The 27,745-nt window shown below is 39.9% G+C and overlaps 1 protein-coding gene and 1 long non-coding RNA gene across 2 annotated transcripts in view; one reads left to right on the forward strand and one right to left on the reverse strand.

Moving 5' to 3' along the window:
- tshz3b (teashirt zinc finger homeobox 3b) overlaps positions 1–13,520 on the reverse strand; it is a 36,124-nt gene extending 22,604 nt beyond the window's left edge. The window contains exons 1-2 of the mRNA XM_072380981.1: positions 12,978–13,520; positions 12,091–12,566 (exon numbers count right to left, since the gene is read on the reverse strand). Coding sequence (XP_072237082.1) covers positions 12,091–12,130 — 40 coding nt within the window. The 5' untranslated portion in view covers positions 12,131–12,566; positions 12,978–13,520. The remainder of the gene's footprint in view (positions 1–12,090; positions 12,567–12,977) is intronic.
- Positions 13,466–27,654, forward strand: LOC140302176 (uncharacterized). Its single transcript, XR_011914950.1, has 3 exons — positions 13,466–13,762; positions 13,908–13,998; positions 25,166–27,654. It is a non-coding gene; the product is annotated as an uncharacterized lncRNA (long non-coding RNA).
- The last annotated feature ends 91 nt before the right edge of the window (positions 27,655–27,745 follow it).

Genomic DNA, 27,745 nt, shown 5'->3' on the forward strand with positions numbered 1-27,745 from the left:
AGTTGTACATTCTTGTATTTTAATGGGCCATACAAATGCTTGTAGAGACAAACTGGCCATCACATTCTTCCATGTTGCTCTCCCTGTTTTTGAAATACAATACTTGCACGGGCGTGAAAGGTTACAAAAATCAGGAGGGCTGAAAAGACATTCAGCACACATGGTGTTGTGATGTCACTTTTGCCGTATGCCGCAACATAAACTTTGTTTTAATCTAAAATAAATGGTTGTACTTTGATTTTTAGTAACTTCGAATTTAAATTAATAATATTTTCTTTTCTTTTAATAAATCTAACTGGTAGTTACTATGTCCTTTGTAATATAGTGTATTTCAAACACACAAGTCAGATATAGAAAATGTACAAAACAAAGTAATGATTATCGAAGTAAACTCTAGAAATTATTTTAATCTTAAACCCTTTGAATTTGAATGCTTTTGACATAGTCAAAGACATGTATGTTTAAGTTAGTGCTCATGTGACACTGACTGGCCAAATAGACTGCACTCCAAATTGCAATGTACTACATGATAAAAGTTGATCTATGTATGTATGTAGGTTTTTAAAATAATCTGCATTGTCAACATAAATACACTAATAGACAAATACCATTTCTGAACAAATGACAGAACGAAAACAAAATGTAGAAGATTAAGGCAATAATAGCATCACCACAAGAGGCGTCATCCTGCTTTCTTGTCCCTTGTCCAAACTAATTTTCTGTCTCACTCATACTTCACTCAGTCTCATGAGCTCTTACAATTCAGCTGGATATTTGAGTGTGCTATGTAAGTAACACCTAATATAGCCTCTCTAGCGTTGAGCAGAGGTCTGGATGGACAACTTGTCCCTCACTTTATTGTCTCTTTCAGTGTTGTAATCAACAACTCCAACAAATGCTGACTTAATTGCCACAAGCTGAAGAATTCACAGAGCTTTATCCGGAGCCACAAAAAGCTTATACAACTATTCTCACAGATGCAGTAGCACTTCCCTGAACTTGAAAACTGACCTTGTGGGAGATTTCCACAATACTCCTAAAAGCAAAAATACTTATAGAGTTGATGTCACTTTGTACCATGTTGTTGCATTCATACGTACGGAGAACAGGTGAAAGAGAAATATGTACATCATTATCTAAAAGTTTGTGGTGTTACAAGGCCTTAAATGCCTCTCGTTTTATTTTTTCGTTTATTTTTTTGCCTCTTCTTCTTTTTCCCCTCTAATTCTTCTTTTCATCTTTTGAGATCGCAACTCTCCACGCTGCTACATCTCTTCCCCCAGTCACCTGCCATGTCCTCACACAAACACACGCTCATTGCGGTAGCTCAGGTTACAGCTCTGTAGCTATCCAGTCTAAATAATATAGCAGTGATGAATGGTGGGGCCAGATTCGTGTCCATCACCAGGCTCTTTTTTTTAAGGAGCATCCATCTTCTGTAAGGCCTCCCTTTGAATCTGGGAAAAGTGAAGAGAGAGTGAGAGACTGTACTACCCAAACCCAGGGGAGAGACTTACGAGTAGTTGTGAGTTTGTGTCTGTGTTAGATAAGACATCATGACTGATACACGCCTGCAAGCAACCCCCAAGATATGGAAGCATGGAAGAGAGGTGTATGCAGATTATTGACACAAAAACACAAATGCATGCCTTCAAACCAATCAAAGAGATTAATGGAGGTATTATTTGCAATCTATACTTACTTATTATGTGACATGTGAGTAATTGTGTGTAAAATACTATTTAAAGTTGCAATATCAATATCAGACACTCAAAAAATTAAACATACGTGCAATTCCCTGCCTCCTCCACAAACGGAAAAGGGAAATTAGCTGGACTTAAAGAGTGAAACTAGTGCAGCTAGTGTGTGTACTGGCTGCACACAGCCTTAACACACATCCCCAACTTCTCATGATCTCATTCACGCATTCAACCAATAATCACCCTCTTCCTCTTTGTTTCCTTCTGTCTTCCCCACTTTTCATCCCTCACTCCCTCCCTCCTCCCCTGCAGGGCCTCAAAAACAGAAGGAAAGACTGACCTATACATTGAAGCACACATATGTGTTTGCGTACACACACACCACCATGCACTCCCCCACACATGTGAGGCCCTGGCAAGGCCCTGTTTGATAAATGACACACGTCATTGTGTCAGAAGAGAAGGGTGGGTCTGTGATGTATGGTGCGGACGATGAGAGGGGGAAATCGACTGTTTGGCAGTGAGACGGGGTTTGTCTGCAAGCTACTCTCCTCCTCCGGTTTATGGAAAACTCTGAATAAGTGCAACAACATACAGGCATCTACAAAGACATGTAACACACCACATTAGTGAACAGTCTGCAAGAGCGTGACTAAATGTGTTCAAATCCACAAGCAAGTGTGCGCTGATTTTTTTTTTCTCCTCTTTCTTTCCGCTATCTCAACCTTCACAGGCCTCTTTCTTTTATTTCACGACCTTTGCGCTCCCTGGCCGAGTTACACAGATGAGGAGTTCATTGAGGAAAAACAAAAAGAGAAGAAAAGAGAGTGAAGAGCTGGATGTGGGCAGGCAATCGGTGAGGGGGACACAGAGATATCAATCACAGTCCCGTTTGGCAACAGAGATACTAGTATTTCAAATAAAACAGCCAAACCTAGACAAATAGCCCTAGCAAGGGGCTGTAACATGAGCACACCTCCTCCCTCCCCTCCGACACCACCCTGAAACTTCTTATAAAGTGGAGAAACAGACCACGGCTTCGGCTTTGTATTTCTTTTTTTTCCCTCTTTTCCTCACTGACTATCTTTCTCTTGCCTCTTTTTCTCTCTTTGTCGCTACCAGGCGAGGTGGCTGACATCTGCAGAGTGCATTTACAGGAAAAAAAATGTGTCAGAGGAGTGTGATGCACTCTTTTGCACACATGCACACACACACACACACACGGCCCCCCTTGCTCGGTTTCATTAGCTCACTGGCAGGGTGGCACTTCTCAAGCTCATTACTGAGGAAGGATTTATGGTGCGGCAGCCAGTGGCGGAGAAAAGGCATCTGTCAATAATTGCAGGGAGCAGAAACTCCCATCTCCACCAGCTTTGAAATCTCATTAGGTATGCAGTTATCAGGCATAAAGATCAAAAACATTACTCAGCTCAGACAGAAACCGACCAAGAAACATTAATTAGCAACAGGCCCTCACAGTATAAAATAAAACAGCCTTCTTCCCCACTCCTCTCATCTCTCACACTTTTTTCTCTTTTCAGCATGGTCGACTCTCTCTCTCTCACTCTCTCTCTCTCTCTCTCTCTCTCTCTCTATATATATATATATATATATATATATATATATATATATATATCACCTGCCACCTTGCTCATAACCCTCTCAGAGAACACAAAATAGACAGAAACACACATTTCCTACCACACCCTTGTAAGGCCAAGCCATATCAAACCCTGCCTGACTCATAAACCTTAAGCACACACATGCAGTGTTGTACAGGGTGAGAATAATTCCAAAATCTGAAACTGATCAGAATATAAAATGTGAAAGAGGAACAGGAGGACAAAAAGTTGTCAGAGTGTCCTTTGGAAGTTACAGAGTGGTGACTATTTTGCCAAGTTTACATATACATGTTTTTGTTTTTCAGTGTGTGTGTATGTACACCGTCGAGAAGAGGAAGGCGCTGTCAGCCTAAGAAGGATGTCAGCTCAGGCTGGCCCTGATTACCAGGGCCTCTGACGGGTTCTCACTGGCTCCCCTGCCTTTCATCACAGCCACTGTTACGCATACACATGCATGCACACACACAAGACTGATGGCTGCCAGTCTTGTCTTGGTTGAGCCAAAGCCTCCGTGGGAAAAGGAAGAAAGGGATTCTGAATGTCTGAAACACACGGAGTGTGTGCACAAACACACACATATGCACATTTTACAGACATAAAGACAACCCCCACTGATGGTAAGAAGAAACCCAGACCTGGAACCAGGCCCAAATGACACTCAAAAGATGTGCACACACATGGGCACCCACACAAACACTTGACACAAACTCATCCTCCCAGTGGGCCTGTAGTTTCTTATTCGCTATGAGCCCCTTCTGCACACAGACACACATTTTATCCACATCTCCTAAACATGACAGGAAGTATATGGAACAGGCCAGATATGCTATAAAAATATAGCTAACCATAAACAGAAGCCATTAGTCTCGTTGGAAACAGTGTTGGCAGACCACTAAAAGATTTCTCAGTTTCTGAAAAATGACTGAAACCATGATTTAGTCCATATTGTATGGTGACTGTGATCTGTTTCATTTTAAGAGATTTTCATTTAAAGTTTTCAGTATAGTGAGGTTGTGGCCTACAATGGAAGGCTGGCAGTGAATAAACATATATCTGCAAAGTCACACAAAGTCTTTGTACGTGTGTGAGTGTGAGAGAGAGTAAAAGCTATTCCACTGCCAATGTAAAGGTTTGCCTTACAGATGTGCATTTTTATGCACAGAATAATTGCACAGCGAACCTACACCTTAGATCATTATGCATCTGGGCATTGCAGTACATGCAATACTGTTGTTTGGAGATATTTGTCATTTCCCTTAGAGCTCTTTGTCTGACTTTTGTCTTTATCATCATTCTACTTGGTATTTGTTGCTGTACACTAACATTTTAAATAAGGCTTTGAAAGATTCAAGCAGACTTTTAGCTTTGAATATAGGAATAATAACTTTAGAGGTGCTATTTATGATACTTTTGGTTTAAAGTGTTATAACTAAGATTATCTACAGTGTTTGAAGAGATACCAGTTTGATTTGTTAAAGATGCTGATGTACTATATGAAAAAGACGTTTACTAAAGTTATTGGCCCTGTTCCGACTTATCCTACAGACCTTACACCATCTTGAAACCTTAGTTGGGGGCTACTTTCATGTCAACTCTACCCTCAGGTCCATAATGAGATGAGAAGGTCCTTCATCCAGTTTTTGAGTCTTATCTTTTATTAAGGTCAGATTTATTGTCATGCACATATATACATACACAAAATTTGTCCTTCGCTTTTAACCCATCCAGGTTGGCAACTGTTGAACACACACATGCACGGGGTCACACACTCATAGGGACAGGTGCCATACACTGGAGCAGTGGGCAGCCAGACACAGCCATGGCAAGGAGGTGGACTGAGACCCCTCCAGCTGTCAGTTTCATCAATTTTTGAGTGGTGAGAGTGAGAATTGAACCGCTAACCTTCTGGTTACTTGACTGAGCCATGGCCGCCGTCTTCTATCCATCTTCTAAAAGAGCCACTGGATTAAATATTATCAGTGTATTAAATGGTGGTCTTGGATCTACTGTTTGCACGGATATTTTAAGGTTTTCGGGTGATTTGTGTCAAGGTTTAAGCTTCCTGTTATTTTTGAGCTGACATTATGCTTTTCCTATCCTTTCCTTTTTTACTTTGTCTAATTGTTTTGTTTGTTTGTTTAAGCTTTGATATAATTTCAATAGCATTAGGAAACAATGATGTTTTCTTTGAAGACTAAACTTTCCACACAATGACAACTTAATATTATTGGAAATGCACTTATTCTTACAACGTCAAGATTTGGTTTATTCCATCAGTGATGAGTATGAAGGATAATGGCATACTGAGCCTGTTAAGAGGATGGGAAAGGCATTTCCTCACCATATCTGAGAGACAAAAGATAATAACACGCTTTTAAAAAAAGGTAGACAACATTCTAGTAGAGGATCTTGGCACATGACCATTAGAGAGTAGGTTGACGGGAAGACCAGCAGCCTGTTAGGGTTTGACTTCTGCCACAGCAAGGCCCTCTTGCCCAACTCCCACTTTGTCACACACTGCTTGTGGCATCCCTTTCTGAGCCACTGATAAGGAACTACAGGCTGGTCCTCCCCACATCCTGAGACTTCATTGTCACGATCGGTGGGAAGGTAGGACCCAGATGCAGCTCTCTTAGGTTCAAAAAGGTTTATTTACAAAAAAAGACAGGGAGCATGAAATACTTAACATTAACAAAACAAGGCTATGACAGAACAAGGCTATGAAAAAACACTATGACTATGATTATTAATAATGCTATGAGGCAGGAAAGCCAGACTTCTCTGTGCAACGCATGGAGGGATTGTGAGGATTCTGCAGTGACTGAAAGTAAACCAGGAAGCTAAATATTGTGAGGGGAGTGATCGGTGACATGAGGTGCAGCTGTGAACAATTACCCAGGTGACTAGAGTGAACTGAACGTGACTGGGGAAAAACATGACTAGAACAAAACCTGAAAACATGATTAACATAAACTATGACGTGACAAACTGAGCAGACTGTGACATTCATCGTGTTGTATGACTTCTACATAGCAGTATCTGGACACAAATGTAGGTTTTTCTGATTTCTTGAATAATGACATATTTTGGAATTTAATCATACTTGATCGCCTTAATTTGTCACTTCCACCAAAGTATGGTTGTATCTGATGTTTACTTGCTCTTCTGAGCACAACACCAAAGAGCCCTTGCAGTCATCCTCTACAGACATAACCCATAAAATAATCGTTGGGGAGGAAAAGTAGAATAGGGAGGAGATAGACAGAGAAGAGAGTGAGAGGGATGGGGGGGGGGCGCTTGGAAAAAAAGATGCAGCCTTGTGAGCCAATTTAAGAAATAACTGCTGATGCATCAGCTATTGACTGTTTGAGCGCTCGTGATAACGCTCAAGGCGAAACTGGGAGCGAAATGACAGCATCAACTGCCTGCAATAAAGTGCAGTGCGCCAGACCAAGGGGGCTCTAATTGACAGCTGTCAACCTAATGGGAACCATGACGGAAGATTCTGGGAGAGGGAGGAGAAGAAACACTGTTTATAAACCATCAGCCACTTATCCTCAAGGAATGGAGGGGAGGGGGAAGATATGAGGGAGCTCTCGAGCCTCTCCCCCTCCATCCCTCCCTCGTGCTGTGTCTCTCAATGATTGTCGTTTGTCTACTTGCTTGCGTTTTCATTCACTCCTACTTTCTCTTGCCCATGCACATAATCTTTTCTACAATCTCATTCCCTTTCTGTCTTTCCCTATGATAGAATATTTAACAATGCTAGACTTCTCCCACTTTATATCTTCTCTCTCCCTTTCTTGGTTCATTGTGGCATAGTTGGGCTGAGGCACTGAAAAAAAGCAGAAGAAGGCCATAACAAATCACAATGTCAGTTAACTGCCTGGGAAAAACTCACTCTGCACAAATTGATGCAGGGAGAACGACAGATACTGGCACTGTGAAGACTGAAGGGAACAGAAAGAGTTTTAGCTCAGCATATATGCAAAAGTTTTATTAAATGTGGGAAGCTTTGGGCAGAGACCAACTTGTGAGGGGTGATTTTGGATTCAGTGTACATTTATTGGATTTACAAGCAGAAGTTATCATGTTGGCTGAGTTAAAACTCTGTTTAACTGCATACTGAATGTGATAGAATCATGTTTCCAAGCTGTCTCAGCTGGAAAGCAAATATTAGGAGGCAGATTCTTTATGTTAACTCACTCACCACAGGTTATATATGTATATGCAATGAACTGAGGCTTTGTTAATCTGTAAAATTTCATTTGAATTGTTTAAGTGCCTAACAGTTGAAATCACAGTGCAGAGGTGCAGTGTATTTTAATTTTTTTAATGTCCCTATGCCTAGACTTGTCTGGTGACTTGTCCTCAAGTAGATCTCAATCTAATTTAACTAGCAACTACTGTAAAAATTCTACTTTGGACTGAAAATAAAAAGAAATGGGTCAAAATTTTGGGGTCACAACTATAGTATATATATTATCAATAGACATATTACCCTAGATCTATTGTAATAAACTGAAGTGTTTACCACTGGACCGTCAAAAATACAGAGACCAAAGTTTAAGGCAGTAACCTAACTTCTACTTCCAGTGCAGCTTTTCTTTTGAGGCTCTTCAAATGTATCCACTTCATTAGAAACTGGAGAACATGACTTTTACTTCAAGGATGAGTAACCTTTGAATTTCATTCCTCTATGAAAGAATTCCTCTGCCATGACTTAAAGGTCGTTTCCGGGTGACAAGCTTTAAAATATTGTGGAGTGCTAGCATAGCGCAAAAGACACAAATAAAAGGTGGTAAACATTTTTGGACTTAAAATCGTGTCCTGAATAAGACTACACATTTTATTCAAAGTCACAGTGACTGAATGATTCTTTCTAGCGACACAAAACACAGCGTATTTTAAGCATGACAAATCAATGTTATCCTCAACCTAAGATAACATTTACTGAAGAATTAATGTGAATACTTGGCACAAAGAATCGCAGCAGTGAGTGGAGCATAAAAAAATGTATTTCTGAATTATCAACCCTTTGAAGAGTTATTAGCTTAACCTTACTTACATGTTTCGTTAGGTTAGGTTAGGTTGATACAGCATATCAACATCTTACACAATGTTAGTCATGTATGATAATTTTTTTCACAAAACCATTCCTTTACTAGATCTCTGTTAGGAAGGTGTCCTATTCAGTGCTGAACAAGGTGAAAATGTGCCTGTCTGAATGTCTGCGAGTGCACTCGCTCCCCCCTATGAATCTGTGTGAGTGAGTATATTTAAATGGGCCACTGCATCTCAACTTAGATCCACCGCGAGTGCAACGTTAACACACATCAAGCATGATTAATCTCCCACTCTCATCTACAATCAATCACACGCTTGCAAATGTACGCACACACACTTACACACGTGCTCAGAGGCAGAGAAATCACAGAAATCAGCTGCTTTTCCCCTTCAGCTGCCATCTATCTCTTGTTGGACAGAAACAGATCTGTCTTGATGTTAATATTTACATAAATCATGCTTAGCCTTTTTGGACACCATGCTGATGATAGGTGTTTCTGAAAAATCATCATGGGTGAAAAATCCTCTTACTTGGGGAAAGTGTCATTGAGTAGCTAATAATGACCCGTGTCAATGCTATCAATCTGTGGTGGGCTCTTGGAAGGACGAAACACTTTCACACCATGAAATTTCTAGTTATTACAAAACATCCTTCAATTAAAAATCTACACAACTTTGAAATAATACATTTGCACATTTGCATGTAAGTATATAAATCATGTAAAATGTTTAGGTAAAACATAATGCACTGAATGTTTGATGTTCATGCTTCCTCTCCACTAACAATAATCTGTTTGGTCTAGCCTGGCTTTGAAGCCCTGGGACAAAAAGCCCAGCAGTTGACTGAACTTTGTCTTTTTCTGTCAGGACCACAGAAATAATAAATACTTTTTCTCTGTGGAGGCACATGGAGTATACATTTGTTCAAGTACAGACCAGAATAACTTGAACAGAAAAAGCTTTTACAGACTTGGTCATCACCTTAACAAGCACCAACCAGCACAAATGTCCTTCCTACAGAAGTGACACCATCCATAGTTGTATCATATGGTCTAAACCTTCACCTGTGGGTGGTGCAGTGGAAAGGGGAGGAGGGAGCTAGAGCAAGGGCCAAATGAGGATTATGTAAGATCAAGTTGATTACATCCAGCTATGCGGCAGACCTAATTGGCGAGCGTGACAGTGTGCGGAGCTTGTCATCTCCAATCATTAGGCCTGTCAGAGATCCATCAGATGTTCAACTAATTAGGTGAACGCTAATGAAGCTGGCAAAACAACTCTTCTTTTTAGTTGGTTGAGTGCGCTCTGACATCAGGGCGGGAAGTGTGTGTGGTGCTAGTGGTGTGGGGGAGGCTTTTCTGGAAAAGAGAGAGAAAGAATGCAAGGAGTCCTGGAAAAGACACCAACAGACGTAGATTTGTATGAAATCTAGGATACAAATTCTTTCTTTATGGATGAAACTGTTTAAAGATTGAAGTGATGCTATGTTTAAGTGGATCTTTATATGAAATAGTTGGTAAAACCCAATAGAGAACAAGCAACAAGATCCAAATCTGCACATTGTTTTCATTGTTCAGAGACCAACTCTATAACATATAAGAGCAAAAAACAAGAAAAAATAGGAGAGAATTCTGCCTTGAAAAAAAGGTTTGGGGGTAATCTTCCATCTAACTCACCCTCTCCAACCTACCAAATTCCTAATCAAGACCTATCATTTGCAATCCTCACCGAACTCTTGCCTATACGAAAGCGCAATCAGTTTGTCATCACTCCTTTGTGTGCCACACAGTTCTCCTAAACCTTACAACTTGCAGCTGGAGTGAAGGAGGGTCTGAAGGACGGGGGAGGAGAAGAAGTGAAGGATAGAAAAAAGGCAGTTGCCAATAGTTTAAAATTAAACCCCTCCCTTGCCTCGTGTTTGTTCTCATCCGCTCATCAAAGAAATAAATGCCTCATTTTCTTACTGCCGCCAGACTCACTCCCTCATTCCAGCTGAATGAAAAGGCTTTCAGCCATCCCACTATCAATCTATCTATCTATCTATCTATCCATCCATCCATCCATCCATCCATCCCTTCACTCCCACCCACTGTGTCCATTAGAGCTAAAACATTTTGATCAAGTAAGGCTCTGGGTTGGGAATACATAAGACTTTCTCAGTGTGTTTCTCTGTGCCAACCTCTGATTGACCATTAGGGCCACTGATGAATGTGGCTGTCAGAGGGCAGACAATTAAATCAAACATAAAACAAAGTCTCTCTGACGGTCTCTCCAGTGGAGCACACCAGTCGTCTGCCTCTCAATGAAGCTAATAGTTACATTTTTAATACCAGTGGGTGCTGGTGTGTGCACAGAGAGTATTGCATTCTTGAGCTATAAAATCCTTGAGGTGTGGGTTGTGGTGGGGTGGGGGAAAGATAATAAAAGTTGAAAAAAATAGACACAAAAATGATACAAAGATGCAATAAAATGGTGATGTTAATGGCTAGATGTTTGCGAGGCCAGACATGACTTCAGCAGGCCTTGCTTTTCTACTGGAGGGAATAAGGGAGGGTTGATTTATTGACACTTATTGGGAATGAACAGATCAAAGGCTCAGCAGAATGACGGGTGATCAATCAGGCGTCAAATCAAAGATGGCAATTGTCCATTAAAGCTCTCTTCTAGTATACACTCACACCTTGGGCTGTGAAATAATCTTGAGAAGAAAAGTCTTTCCTAGAAACCGAGGTTGAAGATGAACAGTAAAAAAGAACAAACGCTGATGAAACCAAAGATGCTACATCACTACAATTTTTTTTAGTTTAAAGGGAATAAATATGTTGTTGATAAAATATTTGGGAATATTAATGATATCACTCAAAGAAAAGAAAAGAAAAAACACAGTCCTGGAATATTATCTTGCAACTCAAAGAGCACTATGGAATTACACTATATTACTAACCATACAACCTTTAAAAATGCTTTACCAAAAGAAAATAACTTAACATCAAAGATGTCTGTGACTGTGAGCTGACCCTGTTGATTCAGCAAACCTCACTATTATAGATCCTTAATCCTACAGTCAATATCTACAATAATTTTGTCCATTAAAAGTCAGAAAATGTAAGAAAATGCTAATCAGTTCCCTAAACCCTGAGGTGACATATTGGGATGTCTTGTTTGGTCCAACTAGCAGGTCAAAACCATCAGAGAAGTTAAAGCAAGCAAACAAACAAATAAACAGATTAATAAAATTTAAAAAAGAAAGAAAATATGCATTGGCTTGCAACTGAGTAATATTTTAACATGTTTGTTTGCCAAGCAAAGTTGTCTTTTTTTAAGTAGTTCCGTATCGTTTTGTTCCTGCATTGTTGTAGATAAAAAACATAAAAATTAGTTAACTTTGTAGCTTTTAGTCTGCTAAATGTTCTTAGGGGAAAAACATTTCCAGCGAAGTCGGACAATCAACACTGAGGTGTTCTCTCAGATATGTGTGGCTTGATAAGACCCATTAGCGGATCATAAAAGGAATATTTAAAAGGGGAAAAAAAGAGGGGGACGTTGGGACCGGGAGATGCAGTGCTGCATTTTTTCTCCCATCACTTTGTTTCAATGTGGATGAGAGAACTATAATTGAAAAGTAACTGAAGTGCGGAGGGTCGCAAACAGAGAGAGGAGAGAGAGGCGTAAAAGGCATGCAAACTGGAAGCAGAGCGTACCTGCAGCGCGCCGGGGCGCCTGCTGCTTCCTCCGTGGCATGTTGGCTTTGGGGGCCCGGCAGGGAGTTCTTCTCTGGCCACGGTGATCCGAAGCTACGTGGGAGATCCGCGGAGCTTTGATACACACTTTCCCCCCCGAGTCCGCTCTCAGGGCTCCCACATAGATCGAGGTGGGAGTGTGCAAGCGATGGAGGATATGCAGTTTTCGAACAAAAAAAGGAGAAGAAATCAGTGAAGAACAGCCAGGGGAAGCGAAGATAAGCGCAGGAGAAACCAGCGTGGTTCCCGTGACTGGCTGGGTCTTTCTGTCGGCGGCTCGATCGCTCTCTCTCGCTTGCTCCGACTTAGATGGACGTGACGGGAGCTCGGGAGCTGGAACAGCAAGCTCCGCAGCAAAAAAAAAGAGCGCAGAAAAGCGCTTTGTGTCTTCTTGTGATCCTCTAGGCTACTCGGTGTCGGAGGCTACAACAGGCAAGCTTGAGGGGATAAAACCAAATGATTGCGTCAGTCAAAAGTCCGCAAACAAGGGGACACACATCAAGAGCTGACACAACTGAAACCCTGCGCCTCCTCTACGGTTCAACCTCTCCACCGCTGATAGGCGTCACGTAGCTCCGTGTCTCTCTCTCACTCCCTCTATCTCTCCCCCTAGCCGTCTTTAGTACCCCTCTCACTCTCTTTCTGACATCCACTGTCTTATTCTAACCCCGTTTATTTCAAACGAGCAGACTCATCAAAAGCTTCTGGACACGGTTGGAAATGTGTGTAATATCAGGCACGTTGCGGCAAAGACATGGACAGACATGCAGACACATTCCTGACAAAAAACATAATGACATTCAAAAAACACATTGGCTAATACAAGAATAACGGAAAGGCATACTTACTTTTCGGGCTGATCTTCTGCCTCGCTTTCCATGGGCATTTCGCCTTCGCCTCTTGGTGATCGCGCACAATTCAAAGCCAGGCGGTAAAGCAGCTGAAACATACCTAAAACCATCTCGGAAAGATCCATTTGCCTCTGGCAAGTGTTAAAAAAACAGAGCCACGTGCGGCTTTTTCAGTTAATTTTGTAAATTTTTTTGGGCCGACAGTGGAAGAAAAAGAGGAGGAGGAGGAGGAGGAGGTGACAGTCCAGGCTGGTCGCCCACAAGCTGTCCTCCCTGACTCGGCTAGTTAGTTTGTCCAAGAGGCTCTGAAAAATCCACTGAGGGGCAACTCATTCAGTCAGCATGTTGCGTACGCACGTGTCTGTGTGCACGCGAGACAGCATGTTGATACAACAGTGTGTGTCTGTGTGTGCGTGAATCGATGAGATACGCGCTTGATTGGGTCTCCCTTGTTGTAATAATGTACATGAGGAGGAGGAGGAGGAGGTGACGGGATATGGGTGCTCCCATGCAGGCAGGCAGGCTGGAGCGCACGGATCAGCCGAGCTCTAGCACCACTGCCAAACACTGCCTTGGCTGCTGGTGGTATTTTCTCCGTATTTTACCCTTCTTTGCGTGGCCAGATAGAAGCTATTTAAATCAGCAAAATAGCGACTCAGACGTGTTTCCCAACGCTGCGATGCGCTGCGCTTTCCTCCCTGCGCTTTAAGTGACCGGAGAGGCGCAAAATCTTTTCCACACTAAATGGAATGGAAGAAAGTTATCATTATCTTACTTTACAGGTAAGCCCAAGTCTTCTTCAGTTCAGGTTAAGTGATTGAGATGTTTTCTGGAAGTGCATGAGCTCCTGTTTCACCTTAGTGAGGGAGAACATTTTTGGATTAAACTGACTTTGTGATGTGGATAAAAAAAATCTCATACTTTCAGGCAATCCTCAGTGTGGAACGCGTGCTTCACGACAGCGAAAGAATGGATCGAGGGTTCTTGAGAGAAGAACAGAAGAACAAGGGAGGTATGGGTGAGTTGCTGTCTCTCTCTCTCCCACCTCCTGTCTTACTCTGAGCCAGATGTGTTGCTGTTGCGCCTCGCTTCTCTCACTGGTCAATAACCACAGGAACAGTTCTTTCCGTGCGATCAACCGGATGAATTAAATCCACTCTCTGCTCGTATCATGTCGCGGACTGAGTAAAGGAGTCTCCCCGTTTCTCTTCCGTTCGCCGGACTCGTTGGAGGGAATGCCACTTGGTGTCTTTCCCGCAGATCGAGGATGTTTTCGCCCTAATCTCGCCACGACTGTGTGCACCGAGCCACCACCGCCCGCCGTTAGATCCGCCCAAGCATCTGTCCGTCTTTCCATTGGCGCATCCATCAGTGTCACACACACAAACACAGACGCACACAACTGTCGTGCGCACAATCCTTGCCATACCACAACACCCCTCCCACGGTGTACACTCAATAGTGTCACTCACGCACAGCACACACCACTCGCACGCGCTGGCAGGCGATGGACGGCGCTCATCGTCATCCTCAGTCTCCGTCTGACAGGTTACTTTTATGAAAATAGCATGTCTTGCATTTTTTTCTTCCACACTTTTACAACGTATTTCAGATGGTTTTCAAAGTTACGTCGTAAACACAACAAAAACAGATCAAACTACTTGTGTCAGGTTGCTGAATGTTTAGACGCGGAAATATTCAATATTATAGGAAAGCATCACCAGCACCCAGATGCAAACATTCACTTCTTTAAAATAAATTTTATCAAAGGCTGAATCTCTTCGTAAGAAAAAGAAAGATACAATTGTTGATGACAACAATTAGTGTCTCGCTGGAAAGGCATCCAGGTAGATGGAAAGCTCGCATTTTGGTCACCACCAATTTTCTTAGAATTTCCGTGTTTAACCGAAGGAGATTGCTTTCAAAATCCTGACCAGTAATGTCAAATAAAACCCGGTCTAAGATATAGATTTTAAGTGTCTAAAACTACTTAAATTTAACCAAAATAAAAAAGTACCTATAACTGTTTTTCTTTTTGACATAAATATTTTTTGGAAGCACAACTTTCCTCTTCTTGCTTTCTTTTAGTTTATTTATTTGCTTCACAACATCAGAGACGTTGCATTATCTAACCTCCTTCAGTGGTTCACAAATTTAGCTTGAAAGGGTCTGAGCTGCATGTACTTAATGCTTCCTTCACTGAGGATGTGGACCGGACCTCATACGCACCGTGAGTCTGGAGGGAGAAAGTTGGAGGAATGTGGAGGCGTTTACAGAATCAGACCCAAACCATGAGTGCAAGGTACACTGACAAGAATATATTTTTATTTCTTGTTTTGTTTTTTCTAACATTTTCTTTCAAATTGCCTAATCACACATGTAGCAGAAAGTATAGTCATCTTTATAAATCCACATCGGTGTGTCGGGAACAGGGAGAAACACTTTGTTGTGTGGCAGATGTGTTTGAATCCAGCGTGCAAAAAGTGGCTTCAAACGCGATGATAAACATTAAACCATGACAGCTGCACTTTTAGTACGTGTAACCTGTTTTTCTTAATGTGACATAAAATCACAGCACCAAAGTGCTGTTGAGACTGGTGCTCAGTTAGCGGCGTTAAACACAACGTAGTGACATCAGGATGCTTTCTCTAAATTATTCTTATCATCCCTCTGTCATATTTAGCTTTCAAATTTGGTTATGCTCAAAATAAAAAAGACATTCGTTTAAAACTGAACATTTCTTTTCCGTTTGAGTCAGTGTTTCAGAACTGTATTATGAAGTCAGTTTGCGCGTGTGTGAGAGAGAGAGAGAGGGAGAGAGAGAGAGAGAGAGAGAGAGAGAGAGAGAGAGAGAGGACGAGGAGGAGAGGGTTAGAGAAGTAGAAGATATACATCCAGCCCTTTTTAACAAAATCAAATCAATGTAAAACTTTTGAAAAGTAAAGAAAAACATCGCTGTGCGTCACTAAAGGTAATTCAAAATGTTCCGTAGAAGGAAAAGCTGTGAATGTTTCAGAGTTGAGACTAAATGTTCTTCAGGCATCTAACTGGATTCAAAATGTTTAACTTTGGGAACTTTGGAACTCTTAACTTGTATTTCACTCTCCCGTTAACTTCACTGAATTATTATTTTTTCTCTCTGTAAGTGTTGTTCCTGTTGTTAAAGAGATAATAGCCTATCTTAGTTTTAGGAAACAATACAAATGCGCGTTTTTTTTTTTTTTTTTTTTTTACAGTGTTATATCTGATAAACCGGTGTCTGCTTGTACCATACAAGAAAACTCCAGCACTGCGAAATAAACGATGAATCAAATTCAGATATTGATCGTTTACCAGGAGGCCTTTGTGTTGAACATCACGGGACCTTTCTGTTCCTATACTTAATGTTTATGTTTTCCATCTTATGTTAAAATCAATTTAATGTGGCGCTCCCGCCTTTTGTTGCTTGGAATTTTGATATTCAAGTCGCTCTGATGTGTGAACAGATTTACTTTTATGTCACTTTAGTAAGCTTCGTACCGCGAAATGAGATTCGGATGGCAATCAGGGTTGTCGAAGCTTATGGTAAGTGTGAATCAAATACAGTTGTGTGTTTGAGTTTAAACTGTACTTGGGAGTGTGGGGAGAAGTGTGGAAAAGTGGCGAAGTTCATGAACTGTCGTAACATTGATTCCGCAAACAGTTGTGGAGAAACGCGAAGCTCAAGCACATCAGGGAAAGAATGAGCTTAGTCCACACTCCTGAATGCTTTTCACCGTGAGTGATGGAATCGGAAACTCTTACCGTGTTACTTTCACTGGTGTCTTATGAACCACCTTAGTTGCAAAGTTCTTTCCACTGACGCGCAACGTGGCGCAATTTTGGCATTCGGAATGGAGGCGTTGGTAGCAAACTCGAGTGGACAAAATACATCCGAAAATTACTTAAACCTCATCTAAACACGTGCATATGCACACACTGAGATGACCCACAGACTTACCACAGTACCACAACCGCTGAATGGCAATCTTTTTTTAATTATTGGAGTTGGTTGATCACGTCCGTGATTTTTTTCTCTCTGACGATGCTTATTTTAGTGCGGACGTGACGTTGTGAACCACTTTCACTGCACAATTAGTCCTAAAGAACTGTGATAAGCAACAGTATGCTTTTAACGCAAACGAAACAAACAAACAAAAAAAAAAAAGAGAAAAAAAAAGAAGACGGACCAAACAATGACTTTGGACTTATGTCCGCTCAGTTAGGACAAAAAAGAAACCAGCGGCTGTTAAACAGATCAACTTTGGAAAATAAATGTGTTGGTCATGCAGGCTGTCACAGAAAGCCTGCTTAGAAACACTGTTAAACAAATAGCTGATTATTACACTAAGCGAGAAAAATGTTTTCCTCGTCGTTTGGCATCTCTGAAAATATTTTGCAACAAATCATATTCGGAAATACACGAGACACTTGAAAAGTAAATGTTAAGGCAAATCAGATTAGTGAGCAAATCGTTGGGGGTTAATTCTCAACCAGAATGGAAAAGCTGAAATGAGCCTCACAATGTTGATTCACAAGACAATTTTTTTCTTTTGCTTTTTTTGTCATCTTGATTTCGATTTGATTCATCTCAGCTTCAAGCATCGCCAGTAGATGTGGGAGAAAACCTCTCCTGCCTTTCTCCTCTCAGCCTCAGACAAACGGTTTTATTATGTAGAGCTAAGGTTTCACTGATACCCGAACGACCTCTAAAACTTGCCTTCACAGTCCTACGGTAGTGTTGTTGAACAAAAGAAGAACGAAAGAAATCTATTTGCACTGAAAAAGTCTAAGACGAAAGAGGGAGGGTAGGGTTTGGCTCTCCTCAGATAACCTTAAAAGTTACAAACTCCCACCCAAAACAACACGACGCTTTAGCAAGAGAAGCCGAAAAGGGGAGTAGATGCGCTCTCTCTCTCCCTCTTGTTCCCTCTTTCTCTCCCCCTCCCCTTGTCCTCCCTCCTTCCCTCCCTCGTTGGATGTGCTGCGGAGCAAGCAGGGTTGAGAGGGCAAGTGCTGACCAGCCCTCTTTCTTTTCTGTCTGCTCTTACTAGGTCACCACACACACACATGCACCCGCACCTCTACTTGTGGTCAGTGTTGCCACCAGGGAGAGGGGTAATTTAAGCCCTCCTTGATGTAGCCTATTCATCACTGTCCTGTGGTTCGTGCCTCAAAATTAAAGTCTGATCTACAAAGTTGGACTAAAATGAGATAAAATTGGCAGAGGTCACAGCGGGCCGGGCAAGTCAAAACACAAACTACGGCTCAGCTGGTATGGGGAAGAAGCTCATTTTGTTCTAATTTCTTTCTTTATTTTCTCCATTGATGGTTGCACTTTTTATTGAACTAAAAAAAAAAAAGCCAAATGAGGAGAGTATCTTTGAGGAGTCTTTTGGGTTGGTGCCAAAACGCTGGAAGGGCTGATCTGTAGTCATGACTGATGCTTCATTAGCAAAATTTGTATTAGAGGAAACGGTAAAGCTCAATGCCAACAGGTACTTTAGATGAGATGATCAATTTCCCACATAGACAGTATAATATTGTATAGTGTTTGTGACAAAACTGAAGAAGAAGAGACATCCAGCAGTCCATTAAGTGTCTAAATGGGGAATTATGCTAAAAATGAAAACAATAAGTCTGACAAAATTGTCTTCGAATTGATTAGAATCCTGAACAGATCATAACAAAAATGAAATCTCAGTAAAAGGCAGGTTTAATTGTGTTGAAACAAACTCTAACTTAGCTTTTATTTGAATGTGGAAATGGCTGCATTCGCATTGTTAGTTAATCCTCTGCCTCCACTGCTGTGTATGGTTAAATAAACAAAAACTCTAAACTGAGCTCTTTTTTCTTATCTTCTGACCCGAGAGACCCTGAAATACTAAAGTAAACTATGCTGGTTTTTGTTTTCATTATTACATAGCAAATGCTTGATGGCTCATGGGTCACCGATGCTTTATTTGTAATTCAGGAGGGTAAGTCCTGCGAAAGGACTTTCCCTCCAATCCACACCAATCCCCTAGAAAGAGCACATGAATGAGTCTTCAATTTAATCAGATTTTACAGTTCAGGGCCTGATACTTAAACAGAGATGTCTTTCACACATTCTGAAACATATAATCAGTTCAAACCAAGTTTCTAAACAATTTGAAATAAGCTAAAGCCATCAGCAAACATTAGGTATGGTTTTCTTTTCTTTTTTTAGCTGATTGAGCTCTTTGTTCAGGGTTTCTGAAAGAACACAGAGAATTGATATTCAGAATTAAGGTTCCTTCACTTGGATGAGGTGGTGAAAGGCAAGGAAGAATCGAGTAAATCAGAATGCAATCATACATAATTGTAGGATAAAGTTTTAATTAATGACGAAACATGACCATGAACCACTATTGTTTCAGTAGCTTCTCACAACCCAAACAAAAAAAAAAAAACCTACAATGTAAAGTAAATTCACAGACCCGGATATTTTTAGAAGCATTGGGTATTTCTGAGTTAATGTTTGCGTCTCATGTCTGATGAAAAGTCTGATGAGTTCCACTGTTTATCAGCATACAGTATGACGACGCACTGCTGAGTGAGTCACTGCTTCCTCCTCATTGTGAACGTGTGTGTGTGTGTGTTATGTGAATATGTGTGTGGAAACCATGCTGACAGCTGCAGCTCATTACAGGCACTATTACTGATGGGGACTGCTGGGGGAAATTCCTTCTTCCACAGAGCAAACCACCCTCTTTAGTGCACTCACACACTGACACACAAACACACAGGTTTCGCATATTCTTAAACGAGTGCGGCAACATCTGTGTCTGAAACAAAAATTAAACAAACATTTATTGAACATTTACTCTTTCGTGAAAAGTGAGGAAAACAGAAGCTTCCATAAAAAGGAGGTGAAACAGATCACATCCCTCCTGTTGTTGGAGGATGAAAGACATCCTGTGGGTTCTACATGTAGTACGCATAGGTCCTGTTGGTGGGTGTGTAAACACAGACTCATCCACAGCCACAGGGGTGAGCACTCTTCAGAGGAGATGAGATCACCGGAGCACTCTAAGCCCTGTTGTACTGGCAAACAGCAGCCTCTCTTTTTCTCCCTCTCTGTCTAATACACACACACACACACACACACACACACACACACACACACACACACACACGTAGAGCCAAAAAGTATACAGTGTCCAGTGACGTTAAAGAGGGAGCTGAAAGACACATGTGCTGGAATCATTAGGGAAGACTTCATAGCTGCACTTCAGGCCACTACACTCCATTTCTGTACTTCATTTGTTACACTTTTCAGAAGTGGTGGCTTCTCAAAATCAAAGTTCAGGGACCACCAGAACGCCTTCCAAAGACCCACTGAGTTCTTTGATTTGAATAGAAAAAGACCAATTACCTGATTTATGGAAGCATTATCTTATCTTGCGAAAAAAACAGGAAACTCTGTTTTGAAAGTTTACTTGTTATTTATCAGGAACAGAATTGATTGGATCTAACATTACAAAACTGTTAACACAGACTGAGATGGAAAAATAAAGCTCTCAATTTTCCAAAATTTTTCTTGCAACAGGGTTAAGGTTATAAATAAACAATTCATAGTTCAATTCAGTTTCATCTTAAATTCACTTAATCGATATAACACCAAATCACAACAAAATGTCAAAGTACTTTTAAAAAGGAAGTAAAAAAGTTCAAGTTAATTCCAAATAAATTCAATCCAGTTTCATTTCAATTCCAATCTAATCAACTGTAATCCAATTACGGTACAATTCAGTCCACTTACTTAGAATCCAGTTTTATTCATACAATAATGCCAATTCATAAAAAGTTGCCTAGCTAAGGAAACTAATGTTAGAGACATGAAGGAAAAAAGAGAAATGAATCAATAGGTTGAATTTACCATACAAGCTTCGCACAGTTTGATCTTGACCCCTGTGATGTTAAGTCACTGTGCTGAAAGATGGATTCTTGTTTTAAATGCCATAGTGGCTATTTACAGTAGAATTGTTTCTCTGATATGATATATTATAAAATTACCGGCTAACAAGTCAAATCCTGTTTGTTTCAGGATGTACAGTGAGTGTGTGGAAATGACTCCACTGAGAGCTGCAGTACTGATTTTCCAGCTGCACCTGGTGTTTAACATATTGCACTGAAGCTGCTTTCTTCCCTCTACTTTTCTCCACTGACACCCCATAGGTTTTAACGGTATCTACTAAATGGAAATAAAGATATTTTATTTAAATTTTTTTTACATTCAATAGATTGATGAAAATGTGAGAGAATGAGAGTGAGGAGGGAAAATCACATGTAAAAGAGTCCCTGGCCATTATTTGATACGGTGATTCTACGAAAGTAAATGTATCAGTCAGTGTAACACACTATTTATGTGTGTTTACTGCCTGTATTCTTTTGTCAGTGGCTTCTCTTCTTTTGTATGTGCAATTTTAACATTTCTCATCAAACACTACAACAACCTGCATAAGCATGCTTCATTCAATGCAATACTTAAAAGATGGAAGAGTAGACGAGGAATAATCAACAGACCTTTGTCTGGGAGCCCAGGGTCTAACTTTAGAACGAACACATTGTTTTTTACTCAGTTTCCCTTTGGACATCACACCGCCAGCCTCTACTGACTCTGCTTTTGTGACTGTTTTATATTTATCTGTTCATCTTTTGTTTGTTTACATTGATTCTTACCATTTGGTTTTGTATTTAGCAATAGAACTGTATAGGTTTATGTTAACTGGGTGGATTGTGTTCAGAAGAATATCACAGTTTGACTTTAACTTTAAAAACTTAACGTTTTGTACTAAGAATTATGTGACAAAGCAAAAGTGACAACAAGATCTTTTAGATGATATGCTGTATGTCTGTGCCTGAGAAATGCTAATATTTAAGTTGTCTCTATTTTCATTGCTTTTCATTTTAGAGTATCTAAAGGTGTCTAAAGTGTCTAACGTCAGGGGCTCAGATGGTACAACAGTTCTCTATGACGCTTAATATTCAATTTGCTCTCCACATAACACACATTAATATCGTATTTTAAATTTGCTCTAATATATCAGTTAGCAAAAAAAATTTTTTTAACTTATTTAGAGTATATATGGTCAGTATGAGATTAATTAAAATTTTCTTTGTTCCACATACAATAGAACTATTGTGGAAGCATCTTTCATGACCTGAACAGTGTTTTTTCGTGTATTTATTATTTTACTTTTACCCCCACCCCCAACATAAACTCATACTGACCTTATATTGCAATAATATCCATACACATACACTTGTCAATGCCTCTGCACACAAAATAGATACGATACTGTGTTAAATGCAAGCACCCCGGGGAACACTGGCCATAGTTTCTCCCGTATGAACTGGCAGTTACATGCCCGTTAGCCCTAAAAAGACACGAGCTGAGCTGACATTCATGTTGGAAGCATGTCTGCTCCATGCCGCTCTGAATTAGCGCTATACTGCCGGGGATACAACAACCAACAATATGTCGTACCTCGAAGAAGGCGAGACGAGAGGTCAATATACTCAAACACTTGTGCAGAGAGAGTAGTTTTAGCTTTAGGACACAGATGATTGTTTGTTGGCATGATTTTTTCAATGTGTCCTGCTACTCAAATTCTGACATGGATTTTCATGCGCGCTGGAGATGACTGATGGAAAAGAAAAGAGGAAGTGGTTTGCTTGACAGTAAACAGATGCTGACCAGCGCATCACCACGATCAGGCCTCCAAGGTTTTGGATTCTCATAGGGATCAGCTGTGTGTTGTATTTGTGCATGTGTGTGTGCACAGTACAAAGGAGTTAGTAAGGCTTTCCTTCCGAAGTGTCAAACTCCCAGAGAGAGGATCAAGTGCTAAGCTGGGGACTCAGAAGCTCAGTGTTAAGTGTGTATGTGTGTGTGAGTATTTATCAGTGTGTGTCCAACAACCCATACGTGCGATTTTAGGGATTGAGGAAGTGATATATCCTTTTATCAGTTACTGTGGCTGACCACAAGCCTGACTGGTATCACCCTGCAAAGCTAAATCCACACACTCAAAGGTTGAATCAGTGTGTGTTTGTGTGTTGGGATGTCCAAAGGTGCATGACCTTTTCTTTGAGAGAGAGGTGCAAAGTTGAAAGGTCAAATACACATATAGGGGGTCAGTGAGCAGCCTGGCAAGCAGAACAGAAACGTACAGAAACACATGGGTCTGTTATGTTGTGTGTGTGTGTGTGTGTGTGAGAGAGAGAGAGAGCACAAATGAAAACATACTTGAACAGGGTTAAACATTCAAACAGAATTATAGTGTTTGTACTGGCCGACTCTATGTGTGTGTCTGTCTGTGTATTCTATTAATTCAATTCAATTCAGCTCAGTTTGTATTGTTTATTTAGTCCCAATTAAGAGTGGAAATCATTTCAGGGAACTTTAAAGAGAAATTAAATAAGTTCAATACAAGTGCAATTACATACAGTCCAGTTAAATCCAGTTATGATCCATTTCAATCCAATTATTTCAATCCAATTAAATCCAATTCATTATAATCCAGTCCAGTATAGTTCAGTATAATTGTATTCGTATTATGCCAATTCATAACACTGCTAAAGTAAAGGACGACTATTAGACTATTACCTAGATAAGTGTTGCTGTAAGCAGTTTTACAATATATGGGCATTGTAACTTTTAGTTTTATTTTATTATTCTGTGTTTCGATCTTAAAATGGCAAAGTATCACCAGTACTGAGATCTGTTCTACGGTAAGCACAACAATCACAAAACTTGTTTCCCCTTTGCTTAGATCATTGTTTAAGTGTACAGAAAAAGGGCAAAGAAAGTGTAACTTGCTAGATTTTAATAATTCTTTTCTTCTTTAACACTTTCATACATATCTTGAATCTTTGAATTTCTTTTTCATAGGGCCAGGCCATGCTTTAAGGTTATTCAGACTGTAAGTTATCATTAAGATATAATTAGACTGATTATTGTTTTACAAAATTATTTTGCTCAAACTGATACAAAATGCGCAACAGTAACTCATATCCGTCCCACAAGGAGGGCTGGGGTCAGTAAATCCAGGCACTCGTTTGTAAAGTTCCATACAGCATCGATTGAAAGGATGGTTTTGAAGGATGGCTTTATTTCCTTGCTAATTAAAGAATGAAAAGAAAACAAACAAACAAAAAAGTACAAGAACAAGACGATGACACATCTGGGGATCTTAGCACTCATAAGAATGTTACGTATAAATGGGATAATAGGGGAGAAGAGGCACCAGAAAAAACACACTGAATCATGACTGCACAAATGTGATATGATGATGTAATGAACATGCTAGTGAAATATTAACATTACATTTCTATTTGATCATTTGGCCAAAAAGGTGGAGCTGGACAGAAATATTTGGATGTTTGAGGACAAATATATATTGAAATAATGAATTCAGTCGATTTTTACTTTACTTAGTGTTTTTCTGTCATTTTATTTTTCATTGGAAGTGGGTATAGGAATGTATTAACTTGGATCTAGCACCTGCCAGCCATCAGAAGTATTGCACCTTAAGGGACTTGTACATCGGCTACATGTCTGACAACTGATGACAATGTCCTTTATTTGTACCAGAAAAAGGTCATAGCTCTGTATCACAGAGTAAAGCTGAAGAAAAAAATTCACACAAGCTTACACAACAAATGCTGGTTATATTAATATTAACTCTATTAGTTAGGGCAGGCGTTTTATAATCATGCTTATAGTAATTATTTTAAACACCTCTCTTTCTCCTTTCATATATCTGTTTTCTCTCTATCTATAAAACACATAAAGCTTGCCCCGTCAAGCTCTGCCGCAGCAACGGAGGCATGACTTGATTGACACTTGCAATGAAGCAACTCTCTCTGCAAAAAGAGAGATGTACTGTTGATTTGATTTTACCATCACAAATGTATTATACCATCATTTGTGGTGTTGTAACAGGAAGCAATGTATGTCAGAGGACCTGAAAAATCTGACAGTTTAGGAGGAAATGTGTTAAAAGCCAAATCGTGTTTATTGTCATGCTTTCGCCATTACAGTCTAATCTATGACAATAGTTGGTGTTTCTCTGAGGACTCAGATTGGTACTTTTTGGTCACAACCTTGCTTTCTCTCCTTCTTCCTCTGTGTTTTGCAGGTTGACGCAGATATGCGAAATCATCCACTGACCCAGCATACCTAAGCAACCAGAACCAACACTGTGAAAGGGTATGGGACACACTATACCTGTACACACAAACACGCATACATAAGGGAACAAACACACACAACTTTTGATTGGGACAGACTCGTTACTTCACGTTAAGTAGATGTTTCACTCATCCGTTCATGTCATCACTTGCTGCTCCAGTTTCACATCTCCCTTCAGTAAGTTGCGCAAACAAACACACACACATCCACATACACCCTTCACTCCACATCAGCCATCACTTTGTCTGACAGACACTGAAATGTACATCCATGCAGAGACCAACGGTCTTAGATCTCACATCAGATTACCCCAAATTCACACACATTCGCACACACAGAAGTCATCATACATCAGTTACATGTTTTAAGCAGAAGGAGAGAGGGGCCTGTTGGCAGAGAGATGGGTTGTCAGGGTAGAAGAGGAAGTACATAGGAAATACATTAGTTATCACTCCTCTGTCTTCTCCACCTTTTCACTTCTTATTATCAACAGACGTTTTAGACCCTGGACGAGCTACTTCTCCTTCTCCTTCTCATCCCAACCCTGCTGCCATCTTCTTAGTCTATGTCTCTCTTTCCAACACACAAGCTTTTGAAAATGACTTCCATACTCCATTTAAATGTCAGGCCCTGGGATGTATATGACACTTAGCAAGCTGCAAAAGCTGCAAGACAACCAGATGAAATATTTAAATGAAATATGGCAGGGAATAAGAGGTGAAAAAAGGAAAGGGGGACATGACATTCAGACGATGAGCAGAAAGTAAAGAATCGCTTCTTGGCTTAAAGTGGGCTAGATGACAAAAAATGCAGATGAACTGGATTTCACCTTCATGTAGCCTGAGGAGATAACCTGTACACCAATATACTGCAGTGCAGTATGACATCACATTGCATTTTATGGCAGTTCAAAGAATCTAGCTTTAGATTCTTTGAACTGCCATAAAATGCAATGTGATGTCATATATAAAAACAATGATTTTGGGACATTGCAATTTGGCTCTTTCTGACTTTCAGGCAACATTTGATGACACATTTGATACACAGCAACATGCTAAATGAGGTTTTGTAAGCATAAGTGCTACCTATATTGAAAATAATTTTTAAATATGCTTGCGCACTAACACTTTATAGCATTGAGTTTGGTTTAGTTGGATCAGAGGTTTTTGGACAAAAGGAATGTCTGTACCAAATTGTGTGGTAATCCATCTATAATATGTTGGCAATATTTCAACAGGGACCACAAACCATCACCAACACTAATGAAAAAAGACAATTACTATATTTGTTAGTTACTAATTTGGAGCCATGGATGTCTGCAAAAGCTTTATGACTATCCTTGTAGAAGCTGAAATATCTTACTTGATAAGCTAAAGACTAACATTAAGACATTTCGGTGTCTCGAAAACAGTGTGGTCATTAGGACACTTTGTGATTTGGCAATGTTGTTTTCATAAAAGAAGTTTTGTGATTTAATAAGAAATGTTTTACAATTATGTGCAAGTATGACTTATTATTAGATAGTTAAGATATAAGTGTTCATGGAAATCAGTGGAGTCTTTCCTGTGTAGACATCGATGCCTCACTGCTTAGTAAATTAAAGGAGCTAGAAACAATCAAGAAATGGAGCACATAAAAAAAAAATGGAATATCTTGCTAAAGTTGTTGCCAATAATTAATGTTTTCACTTGTAAATTAGATTGAATTAAAACCCTGCTTTTGCTGCAGTATATAGGAATTTTAAAAAGACTAAAGATGACTTTCTAGCTGGAAATGTGCTGAACATGATGCCAATACTAGAATGATCCTACAATGTTTCAAGCTTGCACACGACAATGAAAGAGACAAAATTTAGAATCAGGGGAGAACATCAGCAGAAATTAAGATACAAACTCTACATTTTTTCTTCCTCAACCTATTTTATTAATTTGAAATTTGATAGATAGGAATATACTGTCAAAAACAGTATTTTCTTGAGAGCTCTGATAAACAGAGAGAAATCAGAGTCAGAGAATATCATATTTCACGCAAGACAAAAGATGCAATAAGATCGCAGTTCGCATGTGTCTATAATGTGTGCACCTAATCAAACTGTTTACATTTGCTGTGTAAACACAAATATTCATCTTAGCAAGCTGCACTTGTGTATTTCAATTGTGTGAGCATCTGAGTGTGTATACCACTGTGTATGTAAGCCTTCACATATTTTCTGTATGTACATAATTGCACTGCACATCATTACATGTGTATTTGATACATATTTGCACTTTTCTTTTTTTATAAAGATATCAGGCCTATCAGCTAAACAAGTTAAGTTATTTGTAAGCTTGAACAGTGTCCTCAATAATATATGTGAAGTAGAAGACACATTATAATAGTAAAACTTTACTGTGTCTTCTATTATTTGAAGAACAAAAAGTCAATAAAAATTACAATTTCATAAGAAGTGTCTGATGTTGTTTGTAACTTATACACTATTGTACAACATACCCTGCAAACCCTGAACAGGATAAAGCGGGTATAGAAA

Source organism: Leuresthes tenuis, unplaced genomic scaffold (assembly GCF_036924035.1).
Source record: "Leuresthes tenuis unplaced genomic scaffold, fLeuTen1.0.hap1 SCAF_2, whole genome shotgun sequence".
In the NCBI taxonomy this organism is placed as follows: domain Eukaryota; kingdom Metazoa; phylum Chordata; class Actinopteri; order Atheriniformes; family Atherinopsidae; genus Leuresthes; species Leuresthes tenuis.